The 21,675-nt window shown below is 40.7% G+C and overlaps 1 protein-coding gene across 1 annotated transcript in view; it reads right to left on the bottom strand.

Moving 5' to 3' along the window:
• lrba (LPS-responsive vesicle trafficking, beach and anchor containing) overlaps nucleotides 1-21,675 on the bottom strand; it is a 373,382-nt gene that overhangs the window by 225,174 nt on the left and 126,533 nt on the right. The window contains exons 26-30 of the mRNA XM_060917126.1: nucleotides 21,384-21,564; nucleotides 18,444-18,559; nucleotides 17,966-18,073; nucleotides 17,094-17,229; nucleotides 16,610-16,940 (exon numbers count right to left, since the gene is read on the bottom strand). Coding sequence (XP_060773109.1) covers nucleotides 16,610-16,940; nucleotides 17,094-17,229; nucleotides 17,966-18,073; nucleotides 18,444-18,559; nucleotides 21,384-21,564 — 872 coding nt within the window. The remainder of the gene's footprint in view (nucleotides 1-16,609; nucleotides 16,941-17,093; nucleotides 17,230-17,965; nucleotides 18,074-18,443; nucleotides 18,560-21,383; nucleotides 21,565-21,675) is intronic.

The following is a 21,675-nucleotide window of genomic DNA, read 5'->3' as shown; positions in this document are numbered from 1 at the left end:
ATTTTTCGAAAGGGAAATTTCAGGTGGTAGCACCCCAAATAGGGCGGTCAATGCATTGGGAGCAAGATTGACTGTAAATACCTTTGAGAATGTCTGAAAGATTGATGACCAATAATTATTAAGATTAGGGCATGACCAGAAAGTATGCACTAGTGAACCAATATCAGATTTACAACGATTGCACAGTGGGTCAGTTCCTGGGTAAATCTTTGCTAATTTTTCCTTTGAAAAGTGCAGACGATGAAGAATTTTAAATTGAATAAGTCCATGCCTAGCACAGATGGAAGATGAGTGCACCCTTCGAAGTATATTTTCCCAAAGGTCATCAGTAATATTCAATGCCAGATCATTTTCCCAGTGAGATTTTATTATAAATCCTATGAAAGACAAAGAAATTACTTCATATGCAGTTTGATAAGAGAGTAGCTCTCTCAGAAAAAGTGTATTGTGGTGTAACATGTCAGGAGTAACACACGACAAACAAAAACCTTGTGCCGCATCGCAGGATTAATTTGGTGTAACCGCACGATCTGTTGTGTTACGAACTGATTTCGTGGTGTGTAGTATCCATGAAAATCCAGGCAGTTTGGAAATATTTGTATCCTTCAAGAGCTACTGAGTTTGTCATATTTACGTATTAGGTGACTCCCGGGGCGGCACGGTGGTGTAGTGGTTAGCACTGTCGCCTCACAGCAAGAAGGTCCAGGTTCGAGCCCCGGGGCCGGCGAGGGCCTTTCTGTGTGGAGTTTGCATGTTCTCCCCGTGTCCGCGTGGGTTTCCTCCGGGTGCTCTGGTTTCCCCCACAGTCCAAAGACATGCAGGTTAGGTTAACTGGTGACTCTAAATTGACCGTAGGTGTGAATGTGAGTGTGAATGGTTGTCTGTGTCTATGTGTCAGCCCTGTGATGACCTGGCGACTTGTCCAGGGTGTACCCCGCCTTTCGCCCGTAGTCAGCTGGGATAGGCTCCAGCTTGCCTGCGACCCTGTAGGACATGATAAAGCGGCTACAGATAATGAGATGAAATGAGATGAGATGAGGTGACTCCCTTATGTGAACCTCGAATTATCGCCGTAAGCTTCTGTGATTTTAGATACAGATTGAACTCAATGAGTTTCTTTCAACCAGCTTAATGCACAATTTGAAACTGCCAACGAAAACTCAAATAATGGAAACGGATGCATTTTTTTTTTAAAAAGCCCTCAAAAGTTTATACGTTCGTATGAGGTGGTTTTTCCAGATGAGTCGACATTTCACAAAACTGAAGCTGAAACACATTTTTCACATTTAAGTCACATGACATGCAATCGAAATCACCATGGCAACACTCATTAGGTCTCGGAGAAAAATACTTTCCTGTTTTTCAATGGTTAGTAATTAAATTCTCCAGACATTGCATCAACAAACTCAGGGGTTTTGTTTGTTTGTTTGTAACAAATTGTTAGCAAACTTATTTATTAAAATTGATAGATGATAAATGTATCATCTCATCTCATTATCTCTAGCTGCTTTATCCTTCTACAGGGTCGCAGGCAAGCTGGAGCCTATCCCAGCTGACTACGGGCGAAAGGCGGGGTACACCCTGGACAAGTCGCCAGGTCATCACAGGGCTGACACATAGACACAGACAACCATTCACACTCACATTCACACCTACGCTCAATTTAGAGTCACCAGTTAACCTAACCTGCATGTCTTTGGACTGTGGGGGAAACCGGAGCACCCGGAGGAAACCCACGCGGACACGGGGAGAACATGCAAACTCCACACAGAAAGGCCCTCACCGGCCACGGGGCTCGAACCCGGACCTTCTTGCTGTGAGGCGACAGCGCTAACCACTACACCACCGTGCCGCCCCTAAATGCATCATATACTGTAGAAATATATTCAAGTATCGTGATGTGATGCTTTGAATATATCGCCCACATGGTAGTGTTTATTTTTTAAAAATGGACAAAAAGATTAAAAATGCAGCTCTGTTTTGTCACTGAGAAGCCGTGGCTTAGAGTTGAAATGCTGTACGTTGGAAAGAATTTGAACGAATTTGTCAAGGAGGATATTTTGCGGAACATAGTTGTCTATATGATGTGCAAAAGTGCGGATGAGTCGATTAACCAGAGATCGTAAAATGGAGTGATATCAACAGGGTAGGAGCTGAATGTGGAGATTTTGTTGCCTCAGTAAAGCACATAAGGTTGAAACTAAAATAAATATTCGATTAATAACTGGGTAAGTAGGTGGCGGTGATTTGTGAGTGGAGGTGAAGAGCGTCCATCTGCTCCCGGTGTTAAATTATTCAGCGGACCATTAGCTACACTTAGCCTCCACTCCACACTCGGCTGTCGAATAATCACAGCGGCCTGCTGAATTATTCAGAGGCTTTAACCAACACCACACACACACACACACAAAACACAACATGTTTCCTGTAACCTCAGTCTGAGATCAAGGGGAAGAATGTGTGTGTGTGTGTGTGTGTGTGTGTGTGTGTGTGTCAGAGGGAGAATCCGTGAGCTGAAACACGAGCTGATCTGGAATCCAACCCCAAAGTGAAACACATCAGTTTTAATGCGTCATTCCGTGTGTTGACAGATGTTCTGGTGTAAGACACCACACCTACCTGCTCATATGACGAGAAACACATCTGCCCCAGAATGATGCTTTGATGCCCCGCCCACCACCCATCCAACCTCACTGTTATTTTAAACTGATTTGAATCTTAAACATGAACTGTGTTGTCTTGCATAAAGAGCACATCCTAACCTCTTCTTTTTAATAATTTCAGTAAAACCAGACACAAAATACTGACACGGTCATTATTCTCCTGTTCATCAAAAAGATATTACTCCACAAAACAAATAAAAATTGCCCAGAGTCCAAGATAATCCAAAATTTTACATCCCAAATAATGCAATATTATACCACAGATTTCCAAAACACTTCCTTAAATCCTTAAAGTGCATATTCTGGACCAATTTCGTTTTTTTTAATATGAAAGTATGTCCCTTTACACACTCATCCAGAAGGGTAATTTTGCACAAGGCCATCTGTCGACAGCAGAAAAAAAATAAAACACGTCTGGAAAAATCCCAAGGGAGTCTGGAGCCAGATTCGTGACGTCACCTGCGGAAGCGCCAGCAGGCTGCGCGAGCTTTGCACGGTTTCAGTGCACAGCCTGTGTAGACCAAGCGCTCCCGTTTCTCTCTCATTGTCCGGTCTTTTGGGAAACGATGAGTGCTAATCCCATCAAGATTGGTGTTGCTACACCCTCCTACAATACATCTGTTAACCGTTTTAATAATTACGCGATAACGTTGAAGAAATTTGCAGAAAACCACCAGGTCGTTTTCTCAAACAAACCAGCGCTGACGTAGGATTCAGAGGGAGGCGTCCCGCACGCGACGTCACGAAAATCAGTGTTTCCCGGGAAATCCAAACGGCAAGTTTTTTCAGAGGCGGACCAATTCGCCTCAAATGGCTTGATTTTAACTGAATGGAATCAATTTTGTGCCAAAATGTTCATACAATACTTTTGAAATATCAAACAAAAACGACAAATCAAAATACAAAAAAAGAAAAAAAAAGTAATTTTTTTTAGACTGGCAAACAAATTATTCATGTAATCGTGCAAAATATCAGTCTATTACTCTTCAGAAACCTTTTATTTTTGTTCCGCGTCTTTCTCAGTTTTGTTTGGCGTAATTTATTTTGGTTGCGATTCCAGCTTTCTCGTTTGCGCTCCCTGACTTTTTGCTTGCAGTTTTGGCACAAACTTCACGTGTGGGCGGGCTGTCCAGGAACGCATTCCCATTGGCTAACTTGTGTTTGACTGACAGCTACGCTCAGCCATTCCCCGGAGGCTGTTGCGGCCATTTCCTACTCGGATTCTGGCGGACTCTTTGACGAGTGACCGATCCATTGACGGTAAACAAGGATCGAGTGGACTTCAGTGGCGACTATGATATTGAATTAATTCAACAAAGTGTAAATTCAATATCATAGTCGCCACTGAAGTCCACTCGATCCTTATTTACCGTCAATGGATCGGTCACTCAAACAGTCCGCCAGAATCCGAGTAGGGAATGGCTGAGCGTAGCTGTCAGTCAAACAAAAGTTAGCCAATGGGAATGCATTCCTGGACAGCCCGCCCACACGTCAAGTTTGTGCCAAAACTGCAAGCAAAAAGTCAGGGAGCGCAAACGAGAAAGCTGGAATCGCAACCAAAATAAATTACGCCAAGCAAAACTGAGAAAGATGCGGAACAAAAATAAAAGGTTTCTGAAGAGTAATAGACTGATATTTTGCACGATTACACGAATAATTTGTTTGCCAGTCTAAAAAAATTGACTTTTTTTTGTTTTTTGATTTGTCATTTTTGTTTGATATTTCAAAAGTATTGTATGAACATTTTGGCACAAAATTGATTCCATAGTATTGCGCAAGGTAAAAAAAATTGCACAGAATGCAGAATGTGACAGATATTTGACCAAAGTTTAATATAAAATAGAAGAATTACATTGATCTTGCTCCTGAATTTACCCGTGATATGCACTTAAAACATAAGACATCTATATATTTACTGAAGATTACTTTAGACACTTAAAGATATGTATATCGTCCCTTCATTTTCACAGTCTCGAAAGTAACTGGACAAACTAATGTTATATGTATATATAGCACCATTTTTAATACTTGGATGCAAAACCTGTGCAGTTCATGACCACAAAAAAAAAAAAAAAGAGTCTGGAGTCCATAGATGCCACATAATGCGGAGTTTCCTCTGGAGATGCTTTGCCAGGCCTCTTACTGCGGCTGCCTTCAGTTTTGTCTTCAGGAAGTGAAAAGTAGCTCAATCGGGTTGACTGACTCAGCCATTTAAGAACATTAAGAAGCTCTTGGGTTGCTCTCCATCCCTACTGTGAAGCACCATCCTATCAGTTTTGCAACACTTGACTGAATCTGAGCAGAAAATACAGCTCTGTACACCTCACAATTCACCACATCATTAAACATCATACATGCCCATGTCCATCATGCGTGACAGATGATGGTGTGCTTGGGATCAGGAAGCTCTTCCTTTCCTTCTCTATACTCTTCTCTTCCCAACATTCTGCTCCAAGTTAGTCTTGGTTTCATCTGTAAAAAGAATCATGTTGCAGACCTGGGCAGGCGTGGCAGCGAGGGTGTCGTCGAGTGTCGGCTGTGAACGGCGAGGAATCGGGTTAACACGTGACGAGGTTACACCTGTGTCAAATTCAAGTTATGTCCTTCTCCTCCTCTTCTTTGGGAGCCTTCATTAAAACCATTAACTTTTCAACATCAGGATTGAGTCCCTTAAACGACATTCTTCCATAAACCAAGTTTAAACATGGGACATCACTTCTTTCTTCAACAATGAAGCTTTCGTTTGCTTTAAGTTGAGGCAGGTCCAAAACCCAATGTTCATCACTTATAATCGTCTTCTCTTCTTCCTCAAGTTGTTTCTTTACCTCTGCATAAAGTCCTCTTTGCATAAACTTCATCCGTAAAAGGTTTTTCGACAATTTCGTTCAGCTGTCGTTTGGCATTTTATCGAGTTCTTGTTAGAAAATTACCACCTATAAATTAAGCAAAACGAAATTGCCGGCGACCTCTTTCATTTTCTGGGGTTTTTTTTTACTCAGTGAAGTGTCCAGCTAACAGTATCACATGAACATACTCCACGTGCACATAATTCGACACAGGTGTACCTCGTCACGTTACCTGCTGGTTCAACCTGACTCCTTGCCGTTCGCAGCCGACGCTCGACCACACCCCCGCTGCCACACCAGACTTTCTAGCAAAGTCTAATCTGGCCTTTCGGTCCTTGAGTGTTACCAGTGGTCTGTATCCTGAGATAAACCCTCTCTATTTTTTTTCGCGGTCCAGTTTCCATCAAATCGTGCGTTCTGATTGGCTCGCGAGCGGTCCGGAATCCTACGATCCGGACCCCGGTTACGGACCTTTGGTGACTCGCTCGTTCACAACATCATCATACATAGTAGTGATTTTTTGTCAACATTTATTTTCGCATTTCTCAGGAGAATAGCATTAATTTTACAGCATGGATAGCGATAACGACAGTGTTCACAGCGAAAGCGAGTTTTACTACCCTGAGGAAGAAGAAATAAAAGAAAACATTTCAGGAGAAAGCTGAAAACGAGCTTGTTGCAGGTTTGTTCTAAATTTCGGGCGCTCTCATTTTCTGTTAGAATTTGGTAAAGAGAAAAATAAATATATTAGTTACCAGCTTAAAGGAACAGTCCACCGTACTTCCATAATGAAATATGCTCTTAGCTGAATTGAGACGAGCTGCTCCGTACCTATCCGAGCTTTGCGCAACCTCCCAGTCAGTCAGACGCAGTCAGACGCGCTGTCACTCCTGTTAGCAATGTAGCTAGGCTCAGCATGGCCAATGGTATTTTTTGGGTTAGGGTTATAGGGTTATAATGACAGGCGTACTAACACCTTTTGCGCGCTTCGGCAGCGCATTGATACGGAGCTCAGATATCAATACGCTGTCGAAGCGCGCAGAAGGTGTTAGTACGCCTGTCATTATAGTGCGGACTTTCCATAGCATAGAAAATCGCTACGTTTCAATTTGTGTAACTGAACTTGTTTCATATCACTGGTCATATAAACCTATGTAAACAGGAAAAACGCGGAAGAGTTTGGTCGCATCTAACTACAGCCCCAAAAAATACCGTTGGCCATACTGAGCCTAGCTACATTGCTAACAGGAGTGACAGCGCGTCTGACTGCGTCTGACTGACTGGGAGGTCGCGCAAAGCTCGGAGAGGTACGGAGCAGCTCGTCTCAATTCAGATAAGAGCATATTTCATTATGGAAGTACGGTGGACTGTTCCTTTAAGGTCGGTCTGTATCGTGAAATACGGTGACCTCAGCCTTGAATACTGACCTCGGCCCAGAGACTTCGGTCAGTATTTTCAAGGCCTCGGTCACGGTATTTCACGATACGGACAGACCTTAAGCTGGTAAACAACATACACTACCGTTCAAAAGTTTGGGGTCACCCAGACAATTTTGTGTTTTCCATGAAAAGTCACACTTTTATTTACCACCATAAGTTGTAAAATGAATAGAAAATATAGTCGAGACATTTTTCTGGCCATTTTGAGCATTTAATCGACCCCACAAATGTGATGCTCCAGAAACTCAATCTGCTGAAAGGAAGGTCAGTTTTATAGCTTCTCTAAAGAGCTCAACTGTTTTCAGCTGTGCTAACATGATTGTACAAGGGTTTTCTAATCATCCATTAGCCTTCTGAGGCAATGAGCAAACACATTGTACCATTAGAACACTGGAGTGAGAGTTGCTGGAAATGGGCCTCTATACACCTATGGAGATATTGCACCAAAAACCACACATTTGCAGCTAGAATAGTCATTTACCACATTAGCAATGTATAGAGTGCATTTCTGATTAGTTTAAAGTGATCTTCATTGAAAAGAACAGTGCTTTTCTTTCAAAAATAAGGACATTTCAAAGTGACCCCAAACTTTGGAACGGTAATGTATGTGTATTTTCATTCACGAAGGTGTCTCTTGATTGTAGACGATGACGATGACACTCCTACCTCCTCGAGAGTGTTCTTGACTTGGCAAGATGTTGTGAAAGCATTTTTCTTCACCAAGGAAACAATTCTGCCATCATCCACTTTAACTGTTTTCCGTGGTCTTCCAGGATCTTTGGTGTTGTTGAGCTCACTAATGCACTTCTTCTTTTTGAAGAAATGTACAAATTGTTGACTTGGCCACTCTGAAAAAGTTTATGCTATCTCTCCGATTGGTCCGTTTAGTTTTTTCAGCCTAACGATAGCCTCCTTCACGTGGATTGAAACCTCTTTGGACTGCATGGTGAGATTTCCCATGAACAGCTACCAAATGCAAATTCAACAGTTGGAATCATCTCTAGAGCTTTTATCTCAATTTGTCATGAAATAACGAGGAAACACGCCACACTTTGCTATGAAACAGCTTCTCAGTCAAGTGCTGAATTCCTTCTGGGTCCATGAAAATGGAGGGAGGATGAAAAAAAGGCTGTAATTCCTGAACGGTTGATAAGATATTTTTGTTTAACGTCATGAATTAAAGCTCAAAGTCGACACTTCGATCAAATCTTGATGGCTTCATTTCAAATCCACTGTGGTGGTGGACAGAGGCACAATTACGAACACTGTGTCGCTTTCCAAATAATTATGGACCTGACTGTATGTGTATATGCTTTTTTTAAACCATATTTTCCATTATTTTGTCTTGTTAGACATTTTGTGTGTGTGTTCTGGTGACGGTGTTTACAGACTTGGGATTCTTCTTAAATTTGTGATAAAGGACACATGCGCGTTCATAAATCAGTGTATTGTTTAGCTGACGCTGTCACTATGACCTCATCGCCTCTTGTGAATCCGTATAAAACTATAAACCCCAGCGCTTCTCTCTCCGTCTCTCTCTCTCTCCTGTCGTATTTTCAAAACCTTTCTTTTCCTGTCATATATTTCACCCCGACAGTAAATTACATTTTTTTTCTGGCTGCGTTACAGTGACATTGTTTACTGGCTCTGGTTTCCATCAGCAAATATTTGCAGACACTGCGTCAAAACAGGAGTGGGAGGTCACACACTCGTACGCGCGCACACATACACGCACACACGGAGGAAAATCGCAAATAAATCTCGCGTCTACTTCACCTCTGACCTCACGAGTGGATTATCTGGGAGATCCTGCTTTTTCCAAACACAGAGCCCATAAATCCCAATACAAGCCCAGTACCATTCCCACACACACACACACAGGGTGTATCTTCTGACCCAATAACAGCAAGAGAAAACAAACCTGCCTTATTCATGACAGCTTGCAAGATAATTAGCGATTAGCATGCAAGATAAATGCAAAGTCAGATCCTTTGAACACCGCTCCCTAGAACGACCCCTAGAATGCGCAAAATGTTGTGTTTGAGACAGAGCCTCAATATGGCAGAAATAGGAACCCTAACTAGACATTAAAAGTGCACTACAAGTACAGGAAGTTCATTCTAGAATTCGGGGTACATTTTGCATCTCCGAGATGATAAACCTTTTATTTTCCACAAAAGAAATCTTTACTGAATCAGTTTTGAACAATAAATATATGTTACTTACCAGCTGGGAGTTCCGTATCATGAAATATCATGACCGAGGCCTTGAAAGTACTGACCGAGGCCGAGGTCACGGTATTTCACCATACGGACAGACCTTAAGCTGGTAAATAATATATTTATTTTTTCTTTACCAAATTCTAACAGAAAACGAGAGCGCCCGAAAGGGAAAACCGAGCCGAGCCGCCATTTTGAATCCTCATTCACGGCTGTAATGCAAATTGCTTCCTCCTCGATATACAAGTGCACTTCCATGGCAGGAAAGAAACTACATTTTGCTGCCTATGTAGTCCCCTATTTATACAAATAGGAGTCATTCAGGATTCAGCCATGTTTTTGCTCGGCGTTAGCAACAGTTACAGGTTTTTAGCTTTCTCCTGAAATGTTTTCTTTTATTTCTTCTTCCTCAGGGTAGTAAAACTCGCTTTCGTTGTGAACGCTGTCCTTATCGCTATCCGTGCTGTAAAATTAATGCTATTCTCCTGAGAAATGCTGGCAAAAATTTACAAGATTTTTGATAATCTTATAAATAAATCTTATAAAAAAAAGATAAATGTTGACAAAAAATGATACTATGTTTGTTGTTGTTGTGAACGAGCGAGTCGCCAGAGGTCCGTATCGTAGGATACGGACCCGCTTGCCAGCCAATCAGAGCGCAGGATTTGGACCGCAAAAAAAAAGAATGCAAATTATGACAAACTTTCCCCAATAGCAATGCTTGACGTACAATTTAGACCCAATTTATCCATAAAACATTAACTAAATGATTCTCCCCCCCATTATTGGCGGTCTTCGACTCCTGATTCATCCATTCAACTTGAATATACATGAAGTGATTCAGTCTAACAATCTGTTTTTTGGGGGCTTATTCTATTAACTGTTATAAAATCAGTTACATAGAAAGTCTATTTTCTGTATTATTTGAAATTTCAGTCGTAAAAAAAATATATTTTTATCCCTCCTGATGTTCGTCAACTCTGTTAACTAAGGAGTCACAAACGCCTACAGGAGATGCTTCATAGCTAACAGCGCCGTTCTTAGATCCGACTAGCAACTTCATCAGGAGGATACCGTCAACTCTGTTAAAAAAAAAAAAAAGATAAAATCCACAAAAGACTTTTAATAATACGCATGACACATGCACCGAGAGATGCAACGTCCTCTGGCGGGAAACCTCAGAAAGGCAGTGAGGTATGTTCTGTTACTTCTCCCATTAACGTGAACAAAATGTTGAGGATACACCAACAGTAGATTATTCGTCAAATCTGTGATTGTGATATTGGAGTGAACCTCTCACTCATCTTTTAAACAATAATATGATTCAAATCCAGAAAATTCTGCTTTTATACATGCCGTGTGGTAGATAGTTTGAGGTTAGCATGTGGAGTTACGGCACAAAAGGGTGGAAAAACGTCAACTCTGTTATCATCAATTCTGTTAATTGGATTGTCCGGTTTAAAGATAACAGAGTCGACGATGACTAACAGAGTCAACACTCGGAGTGTACCCGCAATTATAGAATGGGCCAAGAATTTGATGCAGATTTTAGTTCAGGAATCTCCCTGGTCACAGGTCCTCGTAACCTTGATCATCATTCCTTCTTTCCTCAGTCCCTAGTTCTGTAGCCGCAATTATTAATTCCCAAGTTCTCTTGCCAAAGTGTGTAGTTCCCTTGCCTGAACGTCTTGTTTTCTAGTTCCCAAGTCTCCTTCGGACCAAAAAGTTCTCGGGACTCAATGAGAGGAATTACCCCCTGGGGAGCTCCCCCAACAACTCCATACGTCCAAGGGCTTTTTATGTTAGATTAGATTAGATAAAACTTTATTGATCCCTTTGGGAGGGTTCCCTCAGGGAAATTAAAATTCCAGCAGCATCATTACCGAATAAACAGAAAATAGAAAATAGAGTAAACAAACAAATCTGTTTGCATGCGCACCGGCAGTAGGAACACTGAAGTGACGTCAGCCAGCAGACGGTTGCTATAGCGACATCACAAGTTTTTGTTTTCATACGAATGTGGATCTTGTCCACTGGCGTTGTTGTGTTGCTGTGAAAACAGCAAACCAACATCATTAGGCTTTGTTCACTTTCGTGCGTCATGTTTCAGTCGCACGTTTCTATAGAAACAGATCGTTCCACTGCGCCGTAGAACGCAAGAAGCATTACAGGCTATCAGTAAATTCTCTTTTTTACATTATAAAGAGGTGGGCGGCACGGTGGTGTAGTGGTTAACGCTGTCGCCTCACAGCAAGAAGGTCCAGGTTCGAGTCCCGTGGCCGGCGAGGGCCTTTCTGTGCGGAGTTTGCATGTTCTCCCCGTGTCCGCGTGGGTTTCCTCCGGGTGCTCCGGTTTCCCCCACAGTCCAAAGACATGCAGGTTAGGTTAACTGGTGACTCTAAATTGACCGTAGGTGTGAATGTGAGTGTGAATGGTTGTCTGTGTCTATGTGTCAGCCCTGTGATGACCTGGCGACTTGTCCAGGGTGCACCCCGCCTTTCGCCCGTAGTCAGCTGGGATAGGCTCCAGCTTGCCTACGACCCTGTAGAACAGGATAAAGCGGCTAGAGATAATGAGATGAGACATTATAAAGAGCGAATTTGTGGAGAAAAATAGTTTGTGAGTGTTTAAAATATGTTTACATGTGGATCATTATTTTATAACAGGTTTTCTTAGATGATCGCGAAAAGCTGAGCACGTTTAGTTTGATTAAAATTTTTATAATTTTGCTTTGATGTGTCAAAAATCTTGTTGCATCTCCTCTGTTGCATGTACACTCAATCAATAAAGTCTGGGCTTCACTGTCGGCCCATTTGACCGCTTTTTTTCACTTTTGAATGCTAACGTTAAGAGCTGTTGTTTATACGGCTAATGTTTTACAAAATGGCGGTTGCTGGTGCTGCATTGGCTTGTGTTCAACAACCAAATAACATGAACTTGCATCTGGACCAATCACCATACACTGATGTCACTCACAGTTCCTCTTGTTCTGGGACAGAATCTACCCTGAAGTAGAAGCTAAAAAAAACAAAAAAAGGCCCTCAAAATAGTGTTCTAAGAACTACAGTCGTTATCAGTTCCTGTAGCATGGACACATTAATTAAAAAAAAAGAGAGGGAACCTTCCTGCAACAGTTTGAAGAACTACAAAAAAGTTCCTCCAGTCTGAACGCTCCTCTTGTTACCTCATCATACTTCCTAGTTCCCTTAATCATACTCATTTCTTCGTACTTCCCTTACTCCATAGTCGCAGTCCTTAGTTCCCTTGTCTCTTAGTCCCCTAGTGAAAATTCTTCATTCTTATGTTCCCTTCTGCACTAATGAATAATGTGATTTGAGACACAGCGTTCAATTAAAGCAGATCGGATTTAGAGCTGTGAGTGTATGTTCTCCAGCAACTCGGCCTTCAGGAGCCACAATAATCCATGAACAGATATGAGCAGCTCCTGACAGAGCATTCCACAGATAAAACACACACACACACGAGAGACAGATTCCTACCACAGACACATTCCATCATTCCTCACTAAGAGAGAGTGTTATGAGGAGGTTTGTGTCAATATTACATTTTTAGGTCATAACCACCATCACCTCACGTCGTATTACAGTTTGCGATATTATCACAAAATTGCTCAGAACAACATACCTGTCCAAAATGATGACATTTCCGAGACATATGTTTTAATGTTTCCTTGAGCATGAGAGTTTTCATCTCAAGAGAAATGTTCCCTAAGTAGGCAGCCTTCTCCCAAATGGAACACTGACAGTATTATGAAGTGTCCATGATGACCATATTGTGTGTGTTGAATATCATGTCATAAAACTGATTAAAACAACAGTGCCCCGTAACCATGGCAACACACACCCACACGCATCCTTTATCTGTGCGTCTCTCTCTTTCTCAGTCATAATCCCCCGTCTCCTTCTGTCTGCCTGACACACGCAGAGACAATGCTGCAAATACAAACCAGACACACACACACCTGGAACCCCACCACAGACAGTGTGCGTTTAAAAATGTGTGTGTGTGTGTGTGTGTGTGTGTGTGTGTGTGTGTGTGTGTGTGTGTGTGTGTGTGTGTGTGTGTGTCGTCCAGCAGCTCAAAGATGAGTCAAACATAAAACAGTCTTCAGAAAGGCTCCATGCTGTTACACAATCTGAGAGAGCGGGTTCATGTTCTTTGTGCTTGGAATCTCATAAACTCTTGGAGTCTCATAAATTGTGATACATGAAAAGAGAATATAAAGGTGACGTAAAGATAATGAAAGTGGAATATAAAGGGAACGTAAAGATAATGCAAAGGCAATATAAAGGGAACATAAAGATAATATAAAGGTAATATAAAGGGAACATAAAGATAATATAAAGGTAATATAAAGGGAACGTAAAGATAATGCAAAGGTAATATAAAGTGAACGTAAAGATAATGTAAAGGTAATATAAAGGGAACGTAAAGGTAATGTAAAGGTAATATAAAGGGAACGTAAAGATAATGTAAAGCTAATATAAAGGGAATGTAAAGATAATGTAAAGGTAATATAAAGGGAACGTAAAAATAATGTAAAGCTAATATAAAGGTAATGTAAAGGTAATGTAAAGGTAATATAAAGGTAATATAAAGGTAACGTAAAAGGTAATATAAAGGGAACGTAAAGGTAATGTAAAGGTAATATAAAGGTAACGTAAAGGTAATGTAAAGGTAATATAAATGGAACGTAAAGATAATGTAAAGGTAATATAAAAGGAACGTAAAGATAATGTAAAGGTAATATAAAGGGAATGTAAAGGTAATGTAAAGGTAATATAAAGGGAACGTAAAGGTAATGTAAAGGTAATATAAAGGGGACGTAAAGGTAATATAAAGGTAATATAAAAGGAATGTAAAAATAATGTAAAGGTAATATAAAGGGAACGTAAAGATAATGTAAAGGTAATATCAAGGGAATGTAAAGATAATGTAAAGGTAATATAAAGGGAACGTAAAGATAATGTAAAGGTAATGTAAAGGGAACGTAAATATAATGTAAAAGGTAATATAAAAGGAATGTAAAGGTAATATAAAGGGAACGTAAAGATAATGCAAAGGTAATATAAAGGGAACGTAAAGGTAATGCAAAGGCAATATAAAGGGAACGTAAAGGTAATGTAAAGGTAGTATAAAGGGAACGTAAAGGTAATGTAAAGGTAATATAAAGGGAACGTAAAGATAATGTAAAGGTAATGTAAAAGTAAATGTCAAGATAATGAAAATGTAACAAAGGGAATGTAAATATAACGTAACGGTAATGTAGCCATTATGTAAAGGATGCTGCAACGGAAATGTAAAGATAAAGTGAAGGCAATGTAAAGTAAAAAGAAATATAAAGGTAATGCAAAGTAAAGATGATGTACAGATAAAGTAAAAATAACGTAAATGCAAATAAAGGCAAGTTCAAAAATAATGTACGCAGAATGTAATGGAAATGTAAAAAGAATGCAAAGATCATGTAAAGGTAATGCAAAAGCAGTGTAAATGTAGTTTAAAAGGTAACAAAGATTAAGGCTGTGTCTGTTTTGTAAATATATATTGACTGACTGGGGACACAGTGCTGAGCATAAATGAGTACACCCCCTTTGATAAGTAACATTTTAAACAATATCTCAATGAACACAAACAATTTCCAAAATGTTGACGAGACAAAGTTTAATATAACATCTGTTTAACTTATAATGGGAAAGTAAGGTTAATAATATAAACTTAGATTACACTTTTTTTCAGTTTTACTCAAATTAGGGTGGTGCAAAAATGAGTACACCCCACAACAAAAACTACTACATCTAGTACTTTGTATGGCCTCCATGATTTTTAATGACAGCACCAAGTCTTCTAGGCATGGAATGAACAAGTTGGAGACATTTTGCAACATCAATCCTTTTCCATTCTTCAACAATGACCTCTTTTAGTGACTGGATGCTGGATGGAGAGTGATGCTCAACTTGTCTCTTCAGAATTCCCCAAAGAAAATAATTTCTTTACACCACAAAGGTGAAGGCTACAAGAAGATCAGCAAAGCTTTACTTATCAGTCAGAATACTGTAGCAAAAGTGGTACAAAAATTTAAGGAAGCTGGAACTGCAACCATCTCACAGGGACGTCCAGGTCGTCCACGGAAGTTAACACCTCGACAGGAGCGTCTTCTGATGAGAAGGGTTGAAGAAAATCGGCATGCAAGTTCACTGCAGTTATCTAAGGAAGCAGAGAGCCAAACTGGGGTGACTATTTACCGTGACACAATCCGGCGTACACTGCAAAGGAATGGCATGCATGGATGCCGTCCACGAAAGAAGCCTCTCCTAAACCCCAGGCACAATGAAGCCCGCCTAGAGTTTGCCAGGGCCCGTGCTGACAAAGATGAAGATTACTGGGACTCCATACTCTGGAGTAATGAGACCAAGATAAATGTTTTTGGAACTGATGGCTTCAAAACTGTATGGCATCGCAAAGGTGAGGGATACAAAGAAAAATGCATGGTGCCTACAGTGAAACATGGTGGTGGCAGTGTCCTTATGTGGGGCTGCATGAGTGCTGCTGGTGTCGGGGAGCTGCATTTCATTGATGGCATCATGAATCCACAGATGTATTGCTCTATACTGAAAGAGAAGATGCTACCATCACTCCGTGCCCTTGGTTGCCGTGCACTTTTCCAACATGACTAAACACACATCTAAGGCCACTGTTGGATTTCTGAAGAAGAACAGGGTGAAAGCGATTCAGTGGCCAAGTACGTCTCCTGATCTGAACCCAATCGAACACCTATGGGGAATTCTGAAGAGACAAGTTGAGCATCACTCTCCATCCAGCATCCAGTCACTAAAAGAGGTCATTGTTGAAGAATGGAAAAAGATTGATGTTGTAATCTAAGTTTATATTATTAACCTTACTTTCCCGTTATAAGTTAAACAGATGTTATATTAAACTTTGTCTTGTCAACATTTTGGAAATTGTTTGTGTTCATTGAGATATTGTTTAAAATGTTACTTTTCAAAGGGGGTGTACTCATTTACGTTGAGCACTGCATCACCTTGGGGTGGTGAAAGGTGCTATATAAATTAAACTTCTTGTTATTGAAGATGTTACTGGATGCTTCCCATTTGTGCAAAGTCAGTAATAAGACACAAAGCCAGGACTAAAGCACTCGTGTGTAAGAATTTCTTCTATTCGTACGCACTGAGAATGTTGTCTCATGAACCCGGAGATGTTTAGATGAACTGCAAAATGATTAAATGAAGAAATTGGTGAGTTAATCAGTATGCTAGTTTTGTATGCTTCAGCTGTTGTTATATGGTATGAATGCACCTGACAGGTCATCTGATTGGCTGCTGACCTGTAAAATTGGTTACTATATTATTATTATTATTATTATTATTATTAGGCACAGAGCTGTTACCCGATTGGCTCCTGACCTGTCAAATGAGCTGAACTGGGGGTGGAGTTCTTGCTTCCCCAAAAACGCTGGTGGTAAGAGACTTGCCTCCACGATGACATCATCTGCAGGGGCGGAGCTTACCAGGCTCCGCAGAATATCCTTCACCTTTACACTCTTTCCCTTTTTGTCCTTGTCCGTGTCCTCGTGACCTTTGACCTCAGATGACAACGTGGACAGGGCCTCAGAGATGGCATCCGGCGCCGAGCAGGACACGGCATCGCTCGGGGCAACAGGTGAGCTCTCATTTGGTTGGGCGGAGTCATGACGTTGGAGAGGGGAGGAGTTTTGCAGATCAGAACTGACGCTCTCTATACACACACACACACACACACACACACACACACACACACACAGAGTGTTCAATTTATTATTAAAAATTAATAAGTAATAATCTCTGTGTGTGTGTGTGTGTGTGTGTGTGTGTGTGTGTGTGTTTTGTGTGCGCGTGTGTTGCACATTACCTGTGCTCGGAGCAGTGTGTGTGTTGACTCTCTTGTCATTGTGTGGCTCCAGAATGTCTCGGTATTTGGACACCATGAGAACGGAGATGAAGTAAACAACAGCCAGAGCCAAAAACTGAGCCTGCTTACTGTCCTCCTAGATGCACACACACACACACACACAATATAAACTGTGTAACGCTATCAATACACATCTCAGTATATTAGTATTTTTGTACTACATTACATATTTCATCCTTTACTGATTCATTCTGATTAATGACTCTGAATTTGACTCTTATTCTTGCTGATTTGACTGATTTGGACTTCGATTTCAAGTGGTACTTCTCTGAATCAATCTCTAATTCTGCATCTGATTCTGAGTCCGTGTCTGACTACGATTCCTAGAAACAAGCGTCAGTGAGAATCTAGGTCTGAAAACTGATTCCGATTCGAAATATTGATTCATATTCGGAGTCTGATTCTTTTCTAACATTATGATTCTTTCTGAATGTTTCATTCCGATTCTGAGTTTTAGTCCAATCCTCAGAAACAAATCTGCAAATCTGATTCAGATACTGACTCTGAGTCCAAGAACGACTCTGATTCAAACTCTGAATCTAATTCCAAAGTCTGAGTCTCACTTGACTCCGATTCTGGAAACTGATCCGATTCTAATCCTAAATCTGATTCTATGTCCGAGTCAGATTTTTAAAAACTGACTCCGAGTTCAGTTTTGACTCTGAAAATGATTCCTTGTTGAATTCTAAAATTGATCCTCAACTATCAATCTGATTCTGTTTCTTATTCTGAGTCACTCAGTCAGAAGCTGATTCCAGGTCCAAATCTGATTAATCCGATTCTGAATTTGATCAGGGAAAGTAGAACTTTACAATGTCTCTGAAGACGATGGCACGGAGACGGTTGATGTCCATGTCCTGTAGCAGACGTTCCACATCTCGGATTGCAGAGACCCCTCCTGTTAGCACGTCAACAGGACTCTGCATAACACACACACACACTTTAATGGTGAGGATCAAGTGCTGACAAAAATTCTAGTTGAACAAACGGTCACATAGATTGCACTTTGTCTCGACCACGCATTAAGCGGTGTGTGTGTATAACTCAGCACACTGAATTATAGATAAGCCAAGGGTTTCACACACCCCACTTTCTGGAAAGAAACTATTTATTTATTTATTTATTTATTTATTTTTTACTGGAACCTCAAATATCTAAACAAAATGGTGTCACGTAACGATCACACAAAAATAGCAGTGAGTTTAGCACGTTAACGGTAATCAGTGCAAACTCAGATGGGAAAAGACAAAGGTACATTTTTTTTTGTGTGTGTGTGTGTAAGTAACTTGCCTGTGCTGGAATAAACTTAGCATTTCCCAGAAGGCCTTGCTGTGTTTTCTCCATTCCAGCTTTACAGAGAGAGTGATGCTGACACTCCAAACAACTCCTCACAGCCATAGTGCACACTGAGAGAGAGGTCAGGAAAGAAAGAAAGAAAGAAAGAAAGAAAGAAAGAAAGAAAGAAAGAAAGAAAGAAAGAAAGAAAGAAAGAAAGAAAGAAAGAAAGAAAGAAAGAAAGAAAGAAAGAAAGAAAGAAAGAAAGAAAGAAAGAAAGAAAGAAAGAAAGAAAGAAGAAAGAAAGAAAGAAAGAAAGAAAGAAAGAAAGAAAGAAAGAAAGAAAGAAAGAAAGAAAGAAAGAAAGAAAGAAAGAAAGAAAGAAAGAAAGAAAGAAAGAAAGAAAGAAAGAAAAGAAAGAAAGAAAGAAAGAAAGAAAGAAAGAAAAGAAAGAAAGAAAGAAAGAAAGAAAGAAAGAAAGAAAGAAAGAAAGAAGAAAGAAAGAAAGAAAGAAAGAAAGAAAGAAGAAAGAAAGAAAGATGAGTAAGACTAAACAAAAAAGATACAACAGATACACGCACACAAATATTCACAGCTAAACACACACTTATTAGTCTCTGTGCTTCTCACTCTAAGTTGTGGTCAAAAGGAACTAAAATCTGTGAACTGAAGTCATTTATTTGATTTGTTTGTCATTCTGTTTTGGTCCAGCCTTCATTCTTTTTTTTTTGGTCGCGCCATCCAGCTTATCTTCTGTCTTTACGCTTGTATTAATTGTCATTTTGTTGTTTTCCTTTTCTGTATCTCTTACCTGTTATATCTGCTTTTGGGTGAATTGCTTGTCTTTTGGTTGTGCCATTACTCTGTAATTCATCATTGGGTTGGTGAAAGGAGCTATACAACTTAAATGCGCGCGCGTGTGTGTGTGTGTGTGTGTGTGTGTGTGTGTGTGTGTGTGTGTGTGTGAGAGAGAGAGAGAGAGAGAGAGAGAGAGAGAGAGAGAGAGAGAGATATGAATATTTGATAAAGCCTCTCTGTAATCAGATTTCAGGGCAGCAAGAAGATTTCATCTGCTTCTATAATGGTAACTACACACACACACACACCCGCATATATTCACTCACAGCTGGGTCTAAATGGCATGCAATATATCAGATTAAAAACTTGCTCGTGTGCTTTCGCTCTCACACACACACACACACACACGTATGCACTTAAGCATGGCATGAGATAGATCATTAAAAGCGGCAAGTGTGTCTTTCTCCTCTGGAGTGTATTAAAGCAACATCAGCTTATTACTCACAACTTGTATTGTGTGTGTGTGTGTGTGTGTGTGTGTGTGTGTGTGTGTGTGTGTGTGTATCTGATGTGTTATTTCAGTGTACTTAACATAGCTAAGAAATGGTAAAGGAAGAGATTACATGCGTGTGCGCGCGCGTGTGCACGTGCACGCAAGGCGAATGAATAATGGAATCAATCTGAAAACCCTGTGTTCTGTTACAACCCTGAAATTGTAGTCTCTCACACACACACACACACAACACACACACCACACAAAATGGCTGCCTCAGGCTACAAACCAGCCATTTCAGAGAGAACAAACTAATAACGGAGGCCATTTTATGTTACAGTATGTTCGAGCGAGTGGTTTATGTTATAATAACATCATCGAAGAAAACCTCGTATCAGAGGGAACGAGGGGAAAATAAACACGGCGGAGATCATCAAAAAGGAAAGGAGAAGGTCTCTAGTGTTCCCCATTTCCATTTTCAGAACGTTCATAAGAGAGATTATGGAGTCATTTTATATATACTGTGCGTCTTTTATTAATAAATTAATAACACACTTGAATTTTCCAACCAGGGTTGCCAAATATGTACAGTCCAAGTATGCGGATGGTATTTTTTGGGCCGGTTTAAAATAGTCTGCCTCCACCAACATCTTGTTTAAAAGCAAATACCATCTCGGTTCTGTGCAGACGTGCCGGCTGCTGATTAGGCTTGGCCTCCAAACTGCAGAACCACGTGAGCGAGTTGTGTTAACGATATAATAAAGCCACCACTGTCCCTGTGGGAGAACCACCACTGCATAGGTTCTAGGACCATAACTGTTTATCTGCTAGAACCACAACTTCCCCTGTGCTATGGTCGACCCATAACTGTGTATGTTATAGACTCTTATCTGCCCCTGTGCTAGAAACACAGCTGTGCATGTTCTAGAACCTCAAACACCCCTGTGGTAGAACCTTAACCGTCCCTGTCCTCGAACCACAGTTGCTTATGCTCTAGAACAACAATAACAACCAGCCTGTGGCAAACAAAGGGAAAGTGTACGTACACATTGTGTATCTGTGATGTAGAGAACCATTTCTGCTTTACGATACCATACAAACATTGGGAAAGGGGGATTAAAGAGTGGATAATGTCTGTAGTAGATGATGAAAAAAGTCATAAAGTCGTATTGTGGAGACTGCAAATTAGCAACGCGTGTGCACCGCAGTGACATTTCCAACACAAAGACTGAGAAAAAGAAGGGAAAAGCAGCCCAACGTAAACAGAACCACCGACAGTAGTAAACTATTAGCTACTACTCTACAGTAGTGCTGCAGTATTGCGTTGAGGACCGAGCTGTTGCAGAAATCCAAAGGGGAATCTTAATCTGCATCTTTATCTTATTCCTCGTTTATTGAGCTACAGCTAAACCTGCCAAAATGCACCATAACCTTCTCATCTTAACTATTTAGTTCAACGCTAACATTAGCAAAGTTAACTAGCCAGCTCGCATAGCAAAAAGGTCCTGTCCATTTTTGTTGCCAGGTTTTGTTCCCCTTTAATAATCTGGTCAAGCAGTTTGTGACGAGAGAGGAAGACAGAGAGTTAAAGAGAAAGCGGCAGGTGGAAAAAACAGAGGGACAGATGAAAAGAAAAGGAGGCAGAGATAAAGATGAGAGTGTACCGAGGCGTAAGCACTGTCTCAGCACTCCTCCTGATGTCATGTTCTTCTCCGCCTCAATCTCGGTGAAGTTCAGCGAGCTGGACAAGATGAGGACGTCCACCAGAGAGACGAGACGCTGCAGGTAGGATAGAGATGTTTCCACTTCCAGACCCTGAGACGCGTCAATCGCCTCCAGCTCGTGCTGAAAACAAGCACAGAGCGTCATCATTACCACCATCATCACTACCACATTATCACCACCACCAATCACCTTCATTATCACCACCACCAATCACCATCACCACCACCAATC

Source organism: Neoarius graeffei, chromosome 3 (assembly GCF_027579695.1).
Source record: "Neoarius graeffei isolate fNeoGra1 chromosome 3, fNeoGra1.pri, whole genome shotgun sequence".
Classification (NCBI taxonomy): domain Eukaryota; kingdom Metazoa; phylum Chordata; class Actinopteri; order Siluriformes; family Ariidae; genus Neoarius; species Neoarius graeffei.
This window is presented reverse-complemented; position numbering and strand designations above follow the sequence as displayed.